At 37.3% G+C, this 21,895-nt stretch overlaps 1 protein-coding gene across 7 annotated transcripts in view; it reads left to right on the top strand.

Annotated features, from left to right (window-relative positions):
* Fat3 (FAT atypical cadherin 3) overlaps positions 1-21,895 on the top strand; it is a 646,812-nt gene that overhangs the window by 512,585 nt on the left and 112,332 nt on the right. For 5 of the 7 annotated variants that reach the window (XM_063256268.1, XM_063256266.1, XM_063256270.1 and 2 more), the window contains 4 exons: positions 8,186-8,500; positions 10,942-11,152; positions 11,593-11,661; positions 19,614-19,753. In XM_063256268.1, the coding sequence (XP_063112338.1) occupies positions 8,186-8,500; positions 10,942-11,152; positions 11,593-11,661; positions 19,614-19,753 (735 nt within the window). The remainder of the gene's footprint in view (positions 1-8,185; positions 8,501-10,941; positions 11,153-11,592; positions 11,662-19,613; positions 19,754-21,895) is intronic. The other 2 variants (XM_063256271.1, XM_063256269.1) reach the window with 1 other exon arrangement.

Below are 21,895 nucleotides of genomic sequence, written 5' to 3'. Positions count from 1 at the left end.
GATGGTCAAAAATGGTTCCAATTATCAAAAGAAGGCTTTACTGTAGAAGCACACTGTATCTGGATGTGGATCCAAGGTTTCACTCATGTAGGGAATTTTAAACAGATGGTTAGCAGATGCTACTCCATTGGCTGGGTAGGGCAGAGAAAAGCATGTAAGTCATGATGGTAAACTCACTTGGGTGCAGACATGCATTCTATTACTTACTGACTGGCTGGCCTTGTACAACAAGTTGCTTAACTTCTAAGCCTCATCATCTGCAGGTGTAGAATAGAATTGGCAATGCCTGGAGGTTTCCTGTGAAAAACAATGACAGTCAAGCAGAGGCTTAAGCAAAACTGGAATACAATAACTTATCCCAGAACAGGTTGAGATCCCTTATCCAAAATGCTTAGAACTGAAAGTGTTTTGGATTTAGGAATAGTTGCATTTACATTTTGATATACAGTGGAGAAGATACCCGAATTTAAACACACAATTCATTCCTATTTCATATAGGAATGAATAGCCTACGTATAGCCTACGTATAGTTTTATTCAATATTTTTAGTGTTTGCCTGCATTTCGCCTGGATCCTGCTAACATGAAGTAGGCCTGGTGTGGGATTTTGCATTTGTGTTGTTGTGTCACAGATCAAAACATTTCTTTTTTTTTTTTTTTTTTTTTTTTAGATCAAAACATTTCTGATTCTGTATATTTCAAGTTTCAAATTTTCATGTTAGGGTCGATCAACCTATATAGCCAAAAAGGCAGTAAAACTTAATGATTTAGACAAGAGTCGATAAACTTTTCTGTAAAGAACCAAATAGTAAATATGTTAGGGTTTGTTACCTCTATGTTCTCTGCCTCAGCTACTCAACATTGAATTTGTACAGTAAAAGCTGGCACATAAATATGCTGATGAATAGGCATAGCTGCATCCCAGTAAAACTTCATTTATAGAAACAGGCAGCAAAATTTGGCCCTCAAGCTATAATTTGTTAATCCCTGCTTTAGAGCTGAACTGCCAGGTTTAAAATAGCTTATAAATCTTGGACCAATGCTTCAGTTCACTTTTCCTGTCTGTCTCATGGATATAATAGTAGTTTTTTCCTCATAATATGACTCTAGAAAAGCTGGGCATGGTGGTCTATGCCTGTAATCCCAGCACAGTGGGAGGCTAAGGCATGAGGGTTACAAATGCAAGCCCAACCTGGACAACTTACCCATAAGGAAGACCCTCTCTCAAAATTTAAAATTTTTGAAGAAGGCTGAAGTATGAAGATTTTAGGTTCACTCCTCAATGGTACAAAAAAATTAAATATATAAATAGCTGTAATTAAAAGCAACAATGCATGGCCTTAGGCTCTCACTGTGAGTGGTTAGTGCCTAGAGTAGAAATCACTTTCTATAACTGAAAAGTCAATAAGGTTAAATACAGAATTCTGCACTTAGGGTCCTAAAAAGAAACTATCCACTTATTGCTTACTGAGTTCAAGAGGAAAGACCACAGTGCTTTAACTCTTTTATATCACAAAACTGTGATATTTAAGCTGGAATCCAAAATAAACCTAGTCAGAAACTGGAGACCTAAGTGTTGTTTTGTCTCCTGCATAGTGGAGGTGGTTTATCCAGGCCTAAGTTAATATGTTACTGTTCCGTCTTGCATTGTATTTTGAAAAGGAAACTGGTATATGTGGAGACATCCTGAAAGATGTAACTGGTACAATTAATGACAACTACATAAATTACAATTTTAAAATTAGAGTTTTCAGTGAGTTAGAGATTCTCAAATATCTTTAAGTTTTTTAAGATTATGGAATTTTAAAAACACATTCAGATTAATTAGTTCTCTTCCCATCTACATGCAGTGTTTATAACCCAGCATCATGAATCTGGATTCTTAGTATGACCAATAGTCTATGGCACAAGTGATGTCCTGCCAGTCTGTGAGATCAAGCCTTAGGAAAGGGCAGCTGACCTTCATTCAAGTCACTTGATATGAAAACCTAATGACATATATTTGGAAAGTATCATGAAAGACTTTGCTTGTTAACATCATAAAAGAACAAGTCTGTAAGTAACAATGTACAAATGATAATTATCTTGATTTAGCCATTCTAGTGTACACATACATCTAAAATAAAGATGTATAAAAAATGTATTAAAACCATACAATTTTTATTTGTGAACAATCAAAGGGTTGCTTTATTTTAAGAGCAGTCAAAGAGTTGCTTCATAAGACACTGAAATTTTTTCAGAGTCTGAGTAATACAGAGAATTTGGGTCATGGCAATCGGTGAATGTGGTTGAAATCCATGTTACCTTATTTGCCCCTAAGATTGCCTGAAAAAGAGATTTTTACCTAAAGGATATTGGATAAATATTTATTTCACTCACTTAGTAAAATTTTGTTGAATGCTTACTAAGCTCTAGGTTTTATTATACGTGCTAGAAATGTATTTATAAATGAAAATTTTTGCTTTATGGATCTTATATTTCTGTAGTGACACATACATAAGAAATAAACATAAATGAAATATGTAATATCAGTTAGAATGTCAAAGAAACATAACACAGAAGAGGGGGCCACACTTTTAAATATGATGTTCTGAAAATGGCCATTTATGATATATTTTTTTCTTTACCTGTTTTTTTTTTTTTTTTTTTTTTTTTTGAGGCAGGATACTGCTATGTAGTCCAGGCTGACCTTGAACTTACTACCACAGTCTCCCACAGATTCCCAAGTCCTATGATTATAGGCATGCACCAACGAATGTATCCAGTTTATGGTGTATTGATGATTGAAGTGATTATCACATTTGAACAATCCAGCTCAGGTATATTAGATATATCCTTAGATACTCATAATCACTATGAACGAGGCAACAAGCAAGATTCAAGCTCTGTACTCTGACACAGTTTATGTATTTATAATCTATTGAGATAATAAAAATATATAAGGTTACTTTAGTGAATAAGTGTGGTCTTCTAATAGCTGTCAAAATCTAAATTTCTAAACATTCATCCATTTGGGGTCCTACATAGTTCTTTCATCTTCCAGGAATAGATTTAAGAACATGTCTGTCTTTGTAATTGTGTTATGGTGATTCATTGGAAAACTAAAAGAGGCTTCAGGCTTGGCTGATTTCTTCAGTGGTACCTAACTGTGTGTTCCCTTCTGTTAGCTGTTAGCACATAAAGAAATTAATCTTTCAGGCTTTTGATTAATTGCTAGGAACACTAATTATTGATCAGCTAGAAGAGCAGAAAAACTAGGTTAAGATGGTTCATATGCTACCAGGCTGTGACAGAGCAAGAATGCACATGGATTACTCCTAAACAATGGCTCGTTCCCAGCATTGCTAATGAAAAATAATACACAAGAGATGATGGAGATATCTGTGTTTCGCTTCAATTTCCACCACCGCTACTTCTCCCCTACAGGAAGGGGTGGGTTAGGCCTAATGCAGGTCTACATATAAAGTCTGAAAGAATCATCAGTGATTAATATTCCAGATCCAAACATGGCAGCATAGATGGGAGCATTTCAAAAAAGAATAATGAAAATAAAACTTGAGGTTAATAATAATTCAGCAAATGCTTATCAAGTGTACACTTGATTTTGGGAAAGAATTAAAGAAGGTGAGGTCATGGGTTTGTGTAGCTCACAGTGTGCTGAGAAAGCCAAATGTGAGAAAAATTTTTTTCAGTAAATTGTAGATAAATATTCACAAAAGTGAGCACACAGTTTCAGAAGTGCCTGAAATTTTTGCTTAGCTTCAGGTTTGATAGTTTTCTTGATTGTATATAGTGGACACAAACTCTAGAGTTAAAACTGTATCAGTCTCTATCTAATCCCTATTCCTGGAGTCATACAACCAGATTCCCAAGGGAGATCGGATCTTCACTTGTTAGAGACCCTTCAATATCTCAATATTCTTTATATTTATTACCCTAGTGAGGAGTTCTGTGTTAATTAATTCTTGATTTCATTCAACAATATTTATTTGGCACTTAGAGCTGTACCAGGTGCCAGAAAATAACAGTGACTAAGAGACAGTCCCTGACCTCAAGTTGCTCACAGTCTGGAACAGTTGAATGGAAATCAGAAAGCAGGTAGGCACTTAAACTGCAAGATAATAAGCAGTGTCCTAGAACTATGCAGACAGTGGAATGAGAACATGTGAAAGAACACTTACGTCAATCGACAAGAAGAAGGAATACCTGCTTAGGCTTTTTTGAATGAAGTTTCTTAGATAAAGCAGGTATATTTTCAAGAAAAGGCATTCCATGGAGATAATTTGCTGCGCAGTGACATGGAGGTGTAAAGGCATGGCGTGTGCCAACATGCAAGCTTGCCTTGTAAATGAACACAAAAGTAGAAAGGCACAGAAAGCACATAATGGTAATCAAGGCCACCCCGATCCTTGTCTTCAGGGAGCCCCAGAAAGTATTATGTAAGTCAGTGGAATAATCAGATTTTTAAAAGAAGAAATAGCACTTAACAACAGCAGTCAAGACTGAAATCAGGGATAACAAAATACTGCCATAGCTATCCAAGTGAGATGTAAAAGAACCCATACTACGGCTGTGTGGCAGAAAAGATTGGCATGGGGGTGCTAGCTTGTCTCCAGCCTTGATTGGGTGTGCATAGTTATCAGAAGGGGAACCTAGATGCAGGCCTTGATTCCAGTGTTTGTTAGGGTAAGTAGGGGTGTCATTCAACAAGGCCAACAACGTGGAGGGAAGATAACGATTTCAACTTTTTGCTTTTAGATTACTGAGGTACGTGTGAGAGGTACAGAAGGTGATCCAAAGATAAAGACAAGAGACACACATTGGAGAATTATCAGCATATAGGAAACAAATTAAGTCCTATATGAAGACACACAGGAGTAACTGGCAAATAAACAGGAAAGGCAGTTTGAGGCCATGAGGTAAAAGACTGAATGATTTCAGAAGGCTTTGCAACGTGAGACTGCTTTTTCTAAGGCGATTGTCCTGGTCAGACTTCAATTAGAGCCATTAAGTTAACATTTGAGAAACATGTTCTGTCTAGACACAGGACAGTAGTGAACCAAACAAGCAAGGTTTGTCTTTTCCTGTAAGCAACTTATTAATAACAGCAGAGAATATCATGCATTTAATTATTTTCCACCACAATAAGTGGAATAAAAGGAAAGTATCTGAGAGTACATTAAATTGACCTGTGTGGTCAGAAGCAGCCTTAAAGAAGTGACAGGTCAGCTGAACCTCAGTGACAAGGGAAGGGATATAAAGAGCACTTAGTTAGGGGAGACGATTTGAGGACATGGAGGTGCTCTTGTGGCCTAAGGAAGCCAGGGACTGGGTGCTTGAAGTGAGGTGATAATGGAACAGACTGTGTCTTTATGAGTTTTGAGGCAGCTGTGCTTCCTACCTGTAGGCAGCTCTCTCAAGAGCCTGGCATGTGAAGCCAGTGCTGCTCTGCAAGAGAGCATCTTCATGAGCAGCAAGATCCTCCAAGGGGCAGTTCTGTCTTTCTTTATCAGCCATCTAGCCTCAGATCCTGCTATAAGGGCAGTTATTGACAGTGAGGTGATTTTGTGCACAGTGAAGACAGTGAGAGTTTCCTGGATTTGGAAAGGGGCTGAAAAGAGAAACAAAGAGTGGTTGAGCAGCCAAGAAATCAATCTGTTTCGGTCAAAACAGCTCACCTGGGAGTCTAACATTTGCGTTCAGCAGGAGCGGCCGAACATGCCTCTTTAGAACTCAGTAAGTCTAGGAAACAACTCAACAGCCAAAATCCGGCCTTGGCATACATTGGCCCTGAGTGGTTCCTTTGTGAGCACAACAAACCAACTGGGAAAATAACCTTGGAAGAAAACTTGATTGATTTTTCAAAGAAAGAAAGAACTATGAAAATTTATCTAAAGTCTATTAAAGCTATTTTAGACAGCTTGTAAAAGAAACTAGATTGTGATTCCATTCTGAATACACTTCTCTGCATTTTTTATCTCCTTTATTGTTCTTGTCAGATTGCTTTATTAAGTGGAAAGTGGTTAATCAGGTGCTTTGATTCATTGTTGTTTCTCACTTGTTGGTGATGAGTGCATTTTTATATTCCTTCTACCCACCAAATACATATTTTGAAATAATAAACTGTCTTGCATACTGTAATGATTTAAAGATTAAATGTAGATTTACCAAGTTTTGTGGCTAACAGAAAATTGGGAAAAGCCAAAACTTTAATACCTAGCTTTAGCATTTATTAACTATAGAATTGTTAAGCTTCTATATTCTCATCTGAAAATGGGGAAAAATAAATCTACTTCACTTACTGAACCATATGTTTTAGAAAGTGAATGAGTACGCCTGTAATCTCAGCACTCAGGAGGCTGAGTCAGGAGGATCGAGGCCAGTGAATTCAAGGCCAGCCTGAACTCTATAGGGAATCCCTGACTCAAGAAAGAACTAAAAATAAAAGAAAGAAAGAACAAAAAAGGAAAGAACATGAATGTAATAGTACATAAAAGAATACTTTAAAACTGTGTCATAATTCACACATTAATGTAATAAAAATTATTCCTACAAAAACTCAAAATATTGAATATATCCATAAAAAATTTAATTTATATATTCTTCATTGTACTCTTTTCTCTTGATTTTCACACACACATACACACACACAGAATCATACCACAGACATGGGAAGAGGTGTCCAATCACTCCCATTACCAGGAAAAGGAAAAACTTATTTTATAACTGGTAAAACATTTTAGCTGTCCACTTAAAATCATCCATATAAATTGTAATATATGCATTGCAACTTTTGTTTCATTCAATAGCAAGGTAAAAACAAATTTTACATGAAGTGGTGTCTTAGTCTACAAGTGGTGTTATATGAAAATATCAAGGGCAAGGTGCCTTAAAAAAACAGAAATTTATTTCTCACAGTCCTGGAGTCTTTGACTTTTTTTCAAGCTTTTATAACAAAATACCTTCAACTAGGTAATTTACAAACAGCCAATTTTATTTCTTTAGATCTAGAAACCGTGAAGTCCAAGATAAGTCATCAGCAAATCCAGTGTCTAGAATGGACCTTTTCCTCATAGATGACATCTTCTGTGTCAGAAAGGGACAAACAGCCCTCTTTGGCCTCTTTTGTAAAGACAGCAATTCCACTCATGAAACCTTGCAGACCTGCACACCACTAGACAGCCTGATATTTTAATACTGTTGCATCAGGGTTCAACATATAAATTTGAGGGTGATCTGAATATGAAAACCATAACATGGAGACCTGTAAGTTCTGGCAGTTAGTTTCTGGTGATGGTCTGTTCTTGGATTTCCCACTGTGTACCCATATGGCAGAGAGAGAAATGGAGATGTTTGGTGCCTTTTAGAGTTCTTTCAAATCAGAGATCCGTGTTGTCTCATTTAGTCTGAGTCACACTGGTGAGTCAGAGCTTCAGTGTAAGAGTTTTGAGCTCATAACAAGTTGGAATACAAGAGAAGGAAATGTATTCTAGAAAAATTTACATGTAAGATCATTGGTCATGAATCAACAGAAACACCATGGGCCAACATATAATAATGATTATATTGTATTTTATATCTGCCAGATTTATGTTTTAGATACAGCAAAGATATATATAAACTGCTGTGGCATCCTATGTAAAGTTAGGCCTATTTTTTCTGTCTTTACTTCACACCAAAATGAGTTCTTCATAAGGTCTACATGTTCCTCTGCCTTCCAAGAGTCTTAAATTGAAACTTAATCCTCAGCTGATTAGGTTATGAAGGACATGCTCTCTTGAGTAGGATTGTCCTTATAAAAAAGACCTCAGAGAGCTAGCTTTCCCCTTCCATGTAAGGATTTAGTTAGAAGATGCTGTCTGTGAGGAAAGCACTCTCCCCATAGAAAACCGATGACTTGATGTTGAACTTCCTACCTCCTGCATTGTGTGAAACATGTTTCTGTTTTAAAGGCCAACCATCAGATGGCAGCAAATGATGAAAAAAGATGTACTTCCCTACTACCCTTTCAGAAATGATTTCATTACTGGTTTTGGGAAATCTCCCCTGTATGAGACAACTATGCAAAATTTAAATGGAAATATCCTAGCATGCATTCAATCTTTTTAGAGTACACAGAGAGAGGACTGGCGAGGATGAATTTTATCTTTTTGATTGCTTCAGGCTTTTTTTTTTTCAAAATGCAGGTAACTGTGACAGATGGTGGCTCTTCTCCAAAACAATCGACCGTTTGGGTAGTGGTCCAGGTTCTGGATGAAAACGACAATAAGCCCCAGTTCCCTGAGAAGGTTTACCAGATCAAGCTACCAGAACGTGATCGAAAGAAGAGGGGCGAACCCATTTACAGGGCTTTTGCATTTGACAGAGATGAGGGCCCCAACTCAGAAATCTCCTACAGTATCATAGATGGGAATGATGATGGAAAGTTCTTTATTGACCCCAAAACCGGCATGGTTTCTTCCAGAAAGCAATTTACAGCAGGGAGTTACGACATCCTAACGGTAAGATCCTCTGAGTTCGAGCAACACTGTTGGGGTATACTTTCTTATTTATATATATTTCTTTAATAATAAATATTTACAGTAAAAAATGCAGGTAAGTAACTGTGGAAAACTTTGGCAGTAGGCAAGTAGAGATGACAATTCTTGCCTGTTTTGGTGATATTCCTAAATAATTAGTCCTAAATCACTCCTAAGGCACTGAACATGGATCTAATACTGAGGATAAGGGCAATAGTATAGTGACATATTAGACCTGTCACTCCACATATCACGCAGTGTGCTTCCAAATTTCCAAGGGAAAGCAAACTTTGCAGTTGTTGACAATGTGATAAGACATGAATTAGCTGTGTAAATTATGAGACATGAATCACAATACTGCTTATTTTGTAAAAAAAAAAAAAAAAAAAAGAAAGAAAGAAACCAAAAACTAACAGTGACTAAATTTTTTATTCAGTTAAAAAATTAAACACAAATATGAGTTCCATTTCAACTAGTAAACTGTTGCCTGTAATGTGCCCATTTGCTTTCCCACCTGAATCACTTATATAAAGTACCATCCTTCTGGTATAGGTGATGGTTCACCTTACAAGTGATGAGAACTTTCCCAGATGTTGACAACTGTCAACAGTTGGTGCCATCCACCACTCTTGTCTATGCTCTAATCTTTGTCTTCTGTATATAATCAGTCCTCTATTATATTAAAGGATGGTTTGAGTCCTTTGACGTGTTTTTTAATTCCTGTAATTGTGTTCTTTTCCCTGCTCAGGAACATGCCTAGAACATTATAGACAGAGTCAAGAAGTTCAGTCATACACCTAATCCTTATAACTAACCCTGAACCTCACCTCTGTGATGACACTTGGAAGAGTATAAGGGTCACTCTGAATCTCTATTCATGTCTGAATGATGTGCATGGAAAAGTGTGGTAGGGAGCAAATCTGTGACACTTGTTTGGAGGTTTTTGAGGGTGGGACAAGCTATGATAGGTCCTGTTGGTGCCCAGCGTGGATCCCCTCTACCAGACTTGTCCATCTGTCCTCTGCCTGCTGTGAATGTTGGCTGCTAAGGGCTCACAGATGCCCTTTTATCTATAGGAGATTATTGGCTGAAGACACATTATAATTCCATTTCCAGTCTAGGAGTCCACAAACAATATATGACTTACGGCTGAATACAAAGCTCCAACCCTCATTGCCTCAGGTTCATATCACAGAATGCTATCACAGTTTCAGTAAATCATGATTCAGATTTGGCCTGTCTCACCCCAGAGTCAGCTAGGATCACATCCTAGGATAGACCTTGGGAGCCAACCTTTAAATTCCTTGAAAGAAAGCAAGCAAGCATGCCACTAGAGCAGCTAGTGATTACCCCTGCCCATTTGGACATCATTTCCTTTCTCCTAAGAGCTCCTCCTTCAACACCAATTTGTATTCAAATTGTAGGCTTTCTGACTCAAGAAATGTATCTTTTAGGACTCTATTCTGTGGACATTTTCTGGCACAAAATGATCCTTTATGAATATATAGCATGAGGATGCTATAAGTTGTTGCGCTTTTCAAAGACAATCACTATTGGTTCTATACCCATAAATTTTACTTTGCAAATGTGATATTTTAAAATTAAATAATATTTATGTATTTTTAGTTTTGTTTCAGTGTTTTCTGCTCTTTGGAATTTTTGACCCATCTATTTGATTCCAGGACACCATAGCTGTTCACCCTAGCTAGCTGAGGAGACTTGCTTTTCTCAGCCATTATAGCAGCCAACTCTGGACCTTGAAGAACTCATTAACATCATCCTCAACCACCACACTCCCTCCAGGAACCCATGCTGCTACTAAGACAGTTCTTCTTCACCCCTTCATGCCTGGTTTAGCTGGAAAGACTTAGAGGCAGTTGGCCCAAAGTACTGTTTCCCTTGCTTGTACCCATCACCTTTCAGGGAACTATGTAAGTGGGGTGCACCTCCAGCATAAAGCAGAATGAAAAGCTGCAAAACACACATGCATACATGCACACATACACACTCACACACACATAAATCACTGAAACATGACTCTGTATTTCAAGTGTCACCATCAGAAGTGAGATCCAGAGTCATGCTGTAAGAAATCAAATTAGCTATTCCTATTCATGTAAACTGTGTAATTCATGTGTATAAAACATGACAGATTGTGCATGCAGCATCTGTTTTCAAAGGTTTCCATATCTATAAAGTCAGTGATGGCTCAGATTAGCTTCTGGCAAATGTGGAACCTTAACCCCAACTAGATTGTGTCCCCAGCATTCTACGATCCGGTCTTTCCGAATCTCTATTCTTCTCTTTCCCTTGTCAGCACTGTGCTCAGGATAGACTAGATGGAACACAATGCAAATGACAGCATAAGCTTGTGCAGACTGAGTCCTAAGACATCTTTCTGTGCTCTTTCTGTTTGGGAGTAGATAAAGGCCGTGGACAATGGCCGCCCGCAGAAATTCTCCACAGCTCGCCTCCACATTGAATGGATTAAGAAACCACCCCCTTCACCTGTCCCACTGACCTTCGATGAGCCGTTTTATAACTTCACAGTAATGGAAAGTGATAGAGTGACCGAGATTGTGGGGGTGGTATCTGTGCAGCCAGCCAACACCCCTCTATGGTTTGACATAGTCGGTAAGTTTAAGTCCTCTGGAGGTATATGGGGATGTAGTAAACTTTTGTAGCAACTAGCCATAGGGGGTAAAAGGAAAAGAAAAAGCAGGCAAACAACAGCAAAAAAAAAAAAATCATAACAATTACTGCTAAGATTAAAAAATATAAAGCGCTGGAATGCAAAAGAGCCAGTAAAATGAATAATCGACCTGTGCTTTCGTTCCAACTCTGTAGCTAAGCTGAACAGAAAGTGCTCTCTGGCTGGATTTTCCATAGTATGTTATTTACTGCAATCTTAATGTCTTTCTGTGTGTCATTTAAATTCTATTGTCACACTTGGCTAATCTCATTTCTAAATGTATTGATGGTACTAGACTTGCTGTCCTTCATTTCTCTCTTTTTCTTCACCTTTTTTCTGCATTCTGTTCTTTTTTTTCTGCTCCCGACTGCCCTGCTTCAAGGTGGCAAGCATGCTCGAGAGATGTTCTATATTCTACAGACAGCTTGTGGGCAGAACTGTTCAACAGAAGGTACCCTTAGTGCAAACACATTTGCTAAAATACAGCTATCCAATCTGCCTTTTATGGTTTTTTTTCTGAAGCAAATTGAATTACATCTTTCATAACTGCCTGTGACAGGCTGAAGTGCAGCCCACAGATTTCATACATGCCTCTAACGCTATTGCATTACTCGTATCCAATGACTCCTTTGTTTGAGGTTTGGTTGGGGTTTGGGGGGTTGTTTTGATTTTTTTTCTTTTCTTTTGAGGTACGTGAGTTTTTTGTTGTTTCATTTTTATCTTTTCATAAGTTGGTTTATTTAACTGAGCCTTTTTCCATTTGAAAAGTAAATTAAAACGTATTCCAGCCCCTGTTTTACAGCACTGGTGCCACTGATAGACCAAAAAGCCCCATCACAAGAGTCCCCTGGCTGCTGTCCACAAAAAGAAAGGAAGGGAATGGAACATAGATATACAGCCAGTAAGCCTCCTGCACAAGCTGAATAGAGAAAGCAGATGGAGGTGTGCAGGATAGACCTTGGGAGCCAACCTTTAAATTCCTTGAAAGAAAGCAAGCAAGCATGCCAGACTGCAAAAAAGAAAAGGCTCAATAGCACTGCGGCCCTCCACACACCGGCAAGGAGAGGCACTGGAGAGGAAATGAGCACCCAGGAGTGGGAAAGAAAATAGGCTTTTGCTAAGAGGAGAGAGCAGAGAGTACGCTTGCCCTGATCTGACACTGGGTTGAGCCTAAGCTGACTTCCCACGCTTCTCTGTGGGAGGCAGAGAATCCAAAGAGAGTTGATCTGGGGGAATCATTTCCTTCCACATGTCACTGCCTGAACAGGATGGGCAGGAAGCTGCCTGTCCTCCAGGATGGCTGGGTCTGGGGAAAGGATTAGGATGCTCCACATCTGTTTTAATGAGGTACCAAAAAAGAATGTACCATGGCTCCAGATCAAACCTCAGTAGAGTCTTCTGAACTCCCAAAAAGAAAAAGGCTTTCTTTCTACATATTTTATGCAATGATGGTGGAACACCTTGATTTTACTTAATTGGCATTAAACACACCATTTACATACATGTCCATCTCGATACAGAGTTTTCCATTTATTCTTCATCTCTGTTTAACACATTTGAAATAGAACCTCTTCTGCTTCATGGAGGATGTCTCTCCTACTTTATCTTCACTGTAATTCTCACTTCAAGATATTGCCCAAAGCAGTTTCTTCTTTGCATATATCACCTCACCTACTTGTATATGTAGCTACCTGTTATAATTTCTCTACTTCTACCATAGTGAAATGCATTTCAGTCTTACCATATTTGCCTGGTTTCAGGTCTCCAGGAATATGTGCAATAGCATTTTTCGATGTAGATCAAAGAGTACAGTAGGAACAGACATGTGCTGTCCTGAGAGATAGAATGAGTGGCCCTCTCTCGTTAACTATGGATTTATCTCCCTCTTTTTTCACACTCCAGTTTGCCCATACCTCCACTGTCTGACAGTGCCTGTTTTCTCCTTGGTATGATCTATATATAAAACCCCCTGACCCACGGCAATTCTACCTACCACCTACATATTCTGAGATATTCATGCTTGTATTCTACTTCAGAAATCTTAAGCACACCTTTCTCTAATACTATCTAACCAGCCATCTGCTAGGAGTCAGCCAGATCTAGTTGGCATTTCATCAGCATTCCTCCTTGTCTGTTTGTGTGTAAATAAACATGCCCAATAGGGATGCATGCGACCTTACTTGCAAGTTTTCATGTGAGCATTTTTGGTGCTATTGTATGTTTCATCTATTTGTCCTGTTTCTATTCTTAATCCTTAGTGTCAAAGTCAGAGTCCTCCTCATTCCTTTCTCCTGCATATGCTTCTGGTGCTATCTCCCAAGGTGATGGATGGGAAATATCCCAGGAAGTCAATATGTTTATACTACTGATACCTCCTGAGATGAATGCAAGATGAGTGAGATCATCCACTGTACTCCTAGCAACAGCAAGCTTAGAGTATTTGACAAAATGATGACATCATTTTGACTACCCCAAGAAGAGAGTTCTAGCTTAGAAAATTAGATCTTTCATGGAAGACTTTGGGCTGTCCAGATAAATCCAGAAAACATTATCCAAGACAGAGCATTAGTTTTCCTAGTTTTTCATCTCTCAGTTTTGTTTCTTCATCTCTGTGTTCTAAGTGCTCCACTCCTCTACAACCCTGCAGTCTCAAGGAACTGAACGGTTCTTGAAATGAGTACTTGCAGGATTATCCCTCTGGTCTGGTTGCTCCCATCAGAGACTTCACTGTAAGTCTGGTGATATGTCACTCCTTTTACAAACTGAGCTTACTGGGACAGATGCCCAAACAGAACTTGATTTTATTTCCATCCCCACATCCAGCCAACAATATCTTGAAAAGCCAACTCTTTATTTCATTGTAGAAGTGAAATCTTTCCCCAGATGCTGGTTGCTTTCAGTGTTGATATGGTCTTCCTTTCACCAAATCCCCCTTTTGAAAATCTCGCTAATCTGTCAGAAGCATTGCTTTTTCCATCATCTTTTCCCTGCTCTAAACATCTATTGTTTTCTTGATCATATCCAGATGTCTCATACTTGTTTCAAGATTTCTTGCTTATTTGTCTTCAGTCATGGAAACTTTGATCTCTTTCTTCACTTACTCCTTACCTAAGCATCTTTTTTGACCAAACTAACACAGGGAGAGAACAGTGCCACTTAGTGCTTCAGAGAGCAATATACCATGGGCAAATGGAAATAAAAAGCACAAATGTAATGTCAGCATAAATCTGAAATGAAGTTTCAAGTTAATGTTTAGCTCCTGCTCCAAAAACGGTCTTATGATTCTTCCAAAAGGAGTCAACATTTGTTCCTTTTATAGGCCTGATACATTCAGACACCTATATAGACCCTGAGATACAGAGTATATAGCATTCTGGTCCAGTGCTGGCAGTACACAAATACTTTAACTAATGAATTCTCAGTAAGTACACAGAAGTACTGTTTCAGCGTGCTTTACCACTGAGAGTGTGATCTCATTTTCCCATTTTCAAATGTACCTGATTCTAACTTAACTCTAATTTTTTCTCCAATCATGATATGAATTCACAAAATTGATATGATGAGCAAGACTTTGTTCCTAAGGCCTTGACTTTTATACACATTGTGTGCCAGACATTTTCTCTTGCCTCTAAAGCAACTGTGGCTTACACTGTTACATAGCCAGACTTTCTTTACCTTCCAGAAACAGAAGTCCTACATGTAACTGAGCTGAGAAAGTTGTAATTAAAAAGAAGCATAATAAAGTTCAGCTGTTCTGTTTAAACAGCCCAACGCACAGCATGTTCCTTCTCTGTGTTAAAAGAAAAAGAAAATTAAGAGAACAAAAATAACCCACAATCCTTTGTGCCTTTATCACATATCTTCACACTTCTCAGGAGACTATGATTTCAACTCAACAGCTCCTTGATTTACATACTTTCCAGTGTGCACACAATCTGGTTCACAGTTCAGTCCCTGAATCTTCATCCTGATGGCAAACATTTGAATTGTAAAGGCCACCATTATTACATATTTCAAACAATTCTTCTATATCCACAATTTGATGGGGGATACTCCATTCATTTTTTAGTTTCTCACCCAAATTAGAATAGAAAAAAATGCTTTCCCTTGTATATAATAAGAAGCTAAAATGTCCTTGTCTTACTCAGTATATAGAGGCAAAAAGCTATTCTTTGAAAATAATTCACCAATAGTGCTAGGACATAGGTCCAGCATTAGCAGGATTATCTTTCTGTGTTATAGATACGTAAAGGATACCATAAGCCTCAGTTTATTGCATATTCTTGCAAACTTTGGACGGTGGGCTTTTGTTGTATCATAAGCATTTGCCTGCCTTCTTGAGTCCTACCTGCCACAGAGCTACGGCTGATTTAGAATTAGACCAAGTAGGCAAGTTGAACTCCAATAGCACTAGTAGTGACCTTATTCTCTTCCTAGACCTTAAGCATCCCGGTCTTTCCTAAACACATGACTATATTTAAAAAATCTTCATCACAAAACTCTCACTCACATCTCCTGTGAGAAGCCATGTTCATTTCTAAGACAACTGTTCTTCCCCCTAGCTGACTTCCACTCAGTCATTCAACTAATATTTAGCACTTTATTTCTCATACTCAGCCCTGTTTCCATAATGCGATCCCATAGAGGACTCTCTTTTCTCTGTCTCACCCATAGAAGCACATGTGAAAAAACTTCAGAAAAAGTTAAAATCCTGGAAACATTTCATGTATTAATTGCATGAAGAAATTGAACGCTAAGCCCGATTCTAAAAGGAATTTTCCTTTCCGTGCTGTTTTCTGACCTCCACCTGGTGTCAGGAAGCTTTCTGGGGAAGTATCTTTTTCAGCCTGGTACTATGCTTGCTTTATTCCAAGGCAGAAAACTATTCATGATCACATCGTAGCTGTTTAACGTTTCTCCCGAAGTTTGGTGTACGTGCTGAACTTGAACAAACAGCTTATGTATGACTCCCTTAATTTATTGAGATTCAGCCTCTCAATGTTTTGGAAGATTCTCCTTCCTTGATGACTACTAGATTTAGGATGATATTTTTGAATCTACACATACAGAGGAATGGAGTCATGTGTTAGGAAAGCTTCTCTAATGGAGAGGTGTGGGATTTTCATCATTCAGCCCTTTATGGAGAGATGGTGGTGCTTCTAAACATTTCTAAAAATCCTTGACTTAATCATGGCCCAATGCCCTGTAATCTGGAGCCTTCAAGCAATAGCTCTTGGCTCAAAGTATTTTCATTCATGTCCTATTTTAAAGTCTTTTTTAGGCCATCCCTACTTGCTATATTTAACTTTAGAATCCAGTAGAAATCCAGTGTACCTCTGGTTCTTTTTTATTCTATTATACCTGCCTTGACCAAAAATGGTCAAAAAGAGATGTCCCTAATGTCAGTTACCTGCTATGTGGGCTGTTCACAACCTTGCTTTTAACCATTTCTGCCGCACACCCCTGCAGCAATGCTCAGGCTGTGACATTTCTAATTTCCCACTTTGTGAAACTCGAACCAGCTCTGCAGTGTCTTCCCCTCCCCCACCTTTTATTTAGCCTCGCTGTTGCACCAAACACACTGGCTTTGCATGTTCTGTTACTGGCTCTGAGGAAGCACATCTTGTTTAAACAGAATGCCTCGAGTGAAATGGACTCCTTGCATTGGGTATTTTTACCCCCAGATGATTTGGACATAGTTTCCTACAAAAATGGAATCACCTTTCAGGCTTAAATGGGAGCCTGAAAAATGAGACCTGGGGGAGAAATATGGAGTCATTTATGAAATGGGATGCTTAAGTGTAGGTTATTAAATTGTGTGAGGGTTGATGGTGAACTGCTGGTCTAGATTCTGTGTCCTTTGTCAGAAATTCATTTGAAAACTCAAGGCAGATCTTGTTTTACATGAAATCTTTACTTAACTGGGAGCAAATGTCCTAGAAATGAGTATCAGATACTGCTGGCCATATTGATAGACTGAGAAATACTCAGGAGACTCTCAAGGGCTATCTCCGCTCCTTCTTTTAAGGGTTTCCAGTCTGGAGTTTTGAAACAGCAAAGGTGAATGAAGAAGACCCAAGAGCATACACCACACACACACACACACACACACACACACACACACACAGAAACACAGATAGAGAGAAAAACAGGAAAAAAGAGAACTGCAAAAAATAATAGCCATAAAAGTTGCCAAAAATGTAATTTGATACAAAAAAGACTAAGAAATAGAACACAATCTGTATGACATATGTAAAACATGAATTTTATACCATTATGTTATTTGGAATGGTTGTGTTTTTGTGTGTAGTGTTCTGAGGAATACGCAAATCTTAGGGAACAGCAGCATATAAGACATTGTCATTTAAGCAATAACTGGAACTAGAAATATTTTCTTCTTTGTTCTCCAAGTTTTATTTTATTTGGTCTTTAAACAGGCTTTATAATTTTGCCTTGACCTATGTATTTTTACTTTGCAAAATAACAGTAGAGGATGATCGTTTCCCTCACCAAAATAATAAATAAATTAATAATAATAATAATAATAAGGCTTTAGATTTAAGAAAGCAAACATCGTATATAAAAATATTCTGAAGGTGATTTAAGTGTGCTTTAATACCTATTAGAAGCAGCGGTAGAGGTTGATTCCTCATCTTTTCTTCCTCCCAAGTTTTATGAGACAATGTTATGTGCTTCTTTGGAACGTTTCCATGGCAAACTTTTTTCAGAATCTACCACTTGATAGCAGATAATTTTTCTTTATCCATTAAAACTGTTATGCCAGACACTTTAACCAGCCTTTCATTTTATTTCCTGTGCTTATTAACATAAAACTTTCTGCTCGAATAAGAAGCAGTGTCCTAAGCTCACTTCTTTTTTCAACCTAAACTCTCTGCCCACTTTTACTTATTGTAGTCTTCAAAACATTTCTTGAGTTAGTGTTTAGTGCTTCTCAGTACATCAATTAAAGATATTAATTGCATGATGAATCTCTTCTTAGTTGAAATTTTTGAAAAGTGTGTCATTTCTTAGCAGTTCTCTGATACCTTATATTTTCATAACTTTAATTAAATGTCAAGGACAATTATGTTCTCTCTGGCAATTAAATAATCTTAAGTGTATATGACAGCTGCAAGCAATAGGTATTTGAAATATATACCACCATCTTTTTAAAGTAAGCCATTTCATTTATTTTGTGTCAGTACATCAAATTCTAGTAATTCAAGTAGAATTCTTTCTCTTAACTCATACTCATTTATAATTTTAATATCATACAAGTGAATTATTCATTGATCAGCAAAAAGAAATGCAAAGAATGTAGAATGTAAAAAGACTCTGGTTTGCTTTTCTAAAATATGAAATTCAATAAATAAATTGCCCAATGTGCTATAGGTAAATAAAATTATCCAAGAACAAAATTAGCTAACAGCTTGAAAGTAAATAGAGCTTGAAACATATACCAATATAATTAGCCCACAATTAAACCTGTCTCGGTATTTTACCATTATCTTTTCTCCTCCTTAATTTTTTTTTCCGTTTTGGAAAGATTGTAAACTGCACTTTGGCTCACAGAAATGAAAGCATGGGTAGGAATTTGAACATTGCAAGTGTTGTTTTAATCAAATCATTAACAACCTGTAAGTGATAGCTGGCCCAAAGGAGAGAAAAGAAAAGTTTTCTAAACTGTTATATAAATTGTTTATTAGTTAGTGCAAAATAAAACAGTGTTTCTCTTGCTTCTTTCCCAACTTGTAAATTCCTCATAAACTTTCTATTATTTCAGAAGAAAGTTAATTCACACTGTCAAGATGGCAAAAACATATTACTATAGACATCTCAATGTGCAGATAAAGATTTTTATATAAAATTCATGTTTTACTTTTTTTAAATTTTTCAACAGTCATAATTTTATTTCTGACATTTAACTGAGGGAATCTGAAGTCTACCAGTCAAATGTTTACCATCAATCCTAGAACAAATGTAAAGTATCTGCTCATTTCTGTCAGTAATAATTGGACTATTTGTTAACTTAGAACTTAGTCTGCTTTGAAAAAACAAAAGGACCTTCAAATTCATAGCACAGAAGCTACAAGGGACTGAAGGGTCATTAGCTTTCTGAATATTTTATGGAGTCAGTTTATGCTTCACTATTCCAACATTATTGCTGGGATTTTTCTTTGCAATACATTCTTTTTGTGGTATTTGTTATGCATTGTAGAGGCTGTATTTTGAAATATGAATTAAGTTAGAAATAAAGACTCTCAAGAGGTATAAATTGAAACAGGGGTGGGTGCCTGTCACAAAATATTTTTATGTAAGAGTTCCCTTTAAATATATGTGCTTCAGTATCTGTGATAAGTTCTCAGACGTACTAATTTCATGTTGTTTCTGTGAAATCATCAGGGGGGAATTTTGACAGCTCTTTTGATGCAGAGAAGGGTGTTGGTACAATTGTCATCGCAAAACCTTTGGATGCAGAGCAGAGGTCTGTGTATAACATGACTGTGGAAGTCACCGATGGGACAAATGTTGCTGTCACTCAGGTAAGAAGTTACTGAATATCAGAATGTAGAAAGATCTGCTAAAGTCAAAATTACAAGCAATAAAAAACAGTATCTAGTAAGTAGTAAAAAATGTCCATAGATTTATAGTGTTCAAAGAGCAACACGGAAAAAATATTCTGTCTAGGTATTTATAACTTAGCTGCCTCTTTCAAGAAATTGTGATTGTGGTGGAAGAATGGATATGTGTCTGTGTCTTCATCTTTTACTATCAACTTGTCTCTGACAACTTTTCTTGAGTTTTCAAAGAGAAAGATATCTATATTGTCTTCATGACACACTGTAAGATTCTCTACTTCCTCATTTTTTCTCCTCAATTTGTTTAGTCACCAAAAGTTAAAACTAGAGAATATTGAGTCCAGGTTCATTTTATCAACAATGGTGGAAATGTTCCATCTAACATTGTACAGCCTTAATAAAGAATAAGAACTGGAATCTACATATCCTGCCCTCCCATTCTAGGCTCTATGCTAGTGGCTCTTTATTCTGGCTGTACAGTGCAATCACCCGACTGGAAGGGGAGGGGTGGGCTCAAAATACTCATGTCTTGCCCCCCTGCTGCGGAACTTCCTGATGCTAATATGTGGCTTAGCTTGGGGTTTTCTTCTTGAGTGCACATTAAGGAGCATTCAGAGCCGAAAGCACAGAAAGGTTTCTGGCATCTTCTACTGCTCAGTTCATCTTCCACAGTGAGACCAACACAATTCTAGACATTAATATGAGACAGATTTGCCTTAACTATAAGATGTTTTGTTTTATTTTTTAACCAGAGACCTATGGAGCCCAGTTCTGACAGAGAACTGGCATGCACATCTCTCCTTTTCTCTTCCTCTTGCTTCTCTCTCATGTGCTTGTGATCCCAGAAGGCATCACTAACTGAGCAGGGCTCTTTTCCTTCTCGACCCTAGAAGTGCCCTCAGACTCTTTTTCAATGCAGTGCTTCAGGTAGTAAGAATGAATTTTTGCCAACCTGGAAGAAAGCAAGTGGTGATTTATTTTAAATATGATATAAACTTTTATAACTAAGCAGTTTTGCAAAAGAGAGGAGGGTATTTCATGTGTTTTTTTAGCCAACAGCTTCTTAACCTTGAAACTGTTTCAAAAATATGTGGCTTTTTCCTTTGAGTCTATTTGTAACTATAGAATGAGCAGACTTTAAAGGAAAAAATAGGGTTCATTTTAGGGTGGTCCCCTTAGTTTTCTTTCAAATATACCCCCATAAGGAAAATGACTTGTATATAATAAAGTAGCCTGTATGTAATATTTCTTGGTCCTCCAACGTGTGTCCCCTCTTGGTTACCAGGGTGACCACATGACCCTATTTGCTTTAAATAGTCCCATTTACACCTGTCGCATTAGTGTAAGTATTAATAGTATTCATTTACACTCAGAATTGCCCCTACTGAGACAATAAATTATATGGTCTTCTGTAAAACCATACAGCTTGGGATATTTTTAAGATTAATACCTATACACATAGAAAGGACCTTACGGTTAAAATCCTAAGGGACCTGCATGGTCTAAAAGTATGTTCTAAAGAATAATATAACACAACCCACCTATAGTATAGTAAAGTTGTTAGTGTTAATTCTCTCTAAATGTGAATTTAAATTGGGTTTTTAAATTAGCCACTTCTTAACATATCCAACCTTTATTTTTTAATTCTACTTAAAATCTCAAAGTGTATTTGAGTAAAATACAAATAAAGCATGGAATCACAGTCATTTTTAGACTTTTTTTCCAGGGTTTTATACCTGTTCAATTAAGTATTCAGTATTCCCAAAATGTTATAGATACTTGTTAAATATTTTTAGGATGAATATTAGCATATTCAGCATATCCTAGATGGAATGTTGGATCTCTAAAGCACATACCTGATTAGTGTTAACCAAAGAAAGAGAGAAAGAGCTTTTAGAGCTTCATTAGGACAAGATGAGAAATCATTTAACATCATTTATTCTGCAAATATTTTTGAACTTTAAACTAATGGCTAGGTGTTGTATTAGGTGGTTACAGTAACAGAATTTTGTGGATATTTTTATTTGGTTTGGTTTTAGTTTTGTTTTTTTGTCTCTGGTTTCAGCATTGCTTGTTTGCTTGTTTTTGAGACAGATTCTCACTATG

This window comes from Cavia porcellus, unplaced genomic scaffold, assembly GCF_034190915.1.
Source record: "Cavia porcellus strain 051 isolate PalLab524CR breed Dunkin Hartley unplaced genomic scaffold, mCavPor4.1 scaffold_9, whole genome shotgun sequence".
NCBI lineage: Eukaryota > Metazoa > Chordata > Mammalia > Rodentia > Caviidae > Cavia > Cavia porcellus.
The sequence above is the reverse complement of the archived record's forward strand: the minus strand, read 5'-3'. Positions and strand labels throughout refer to the sequence as shown.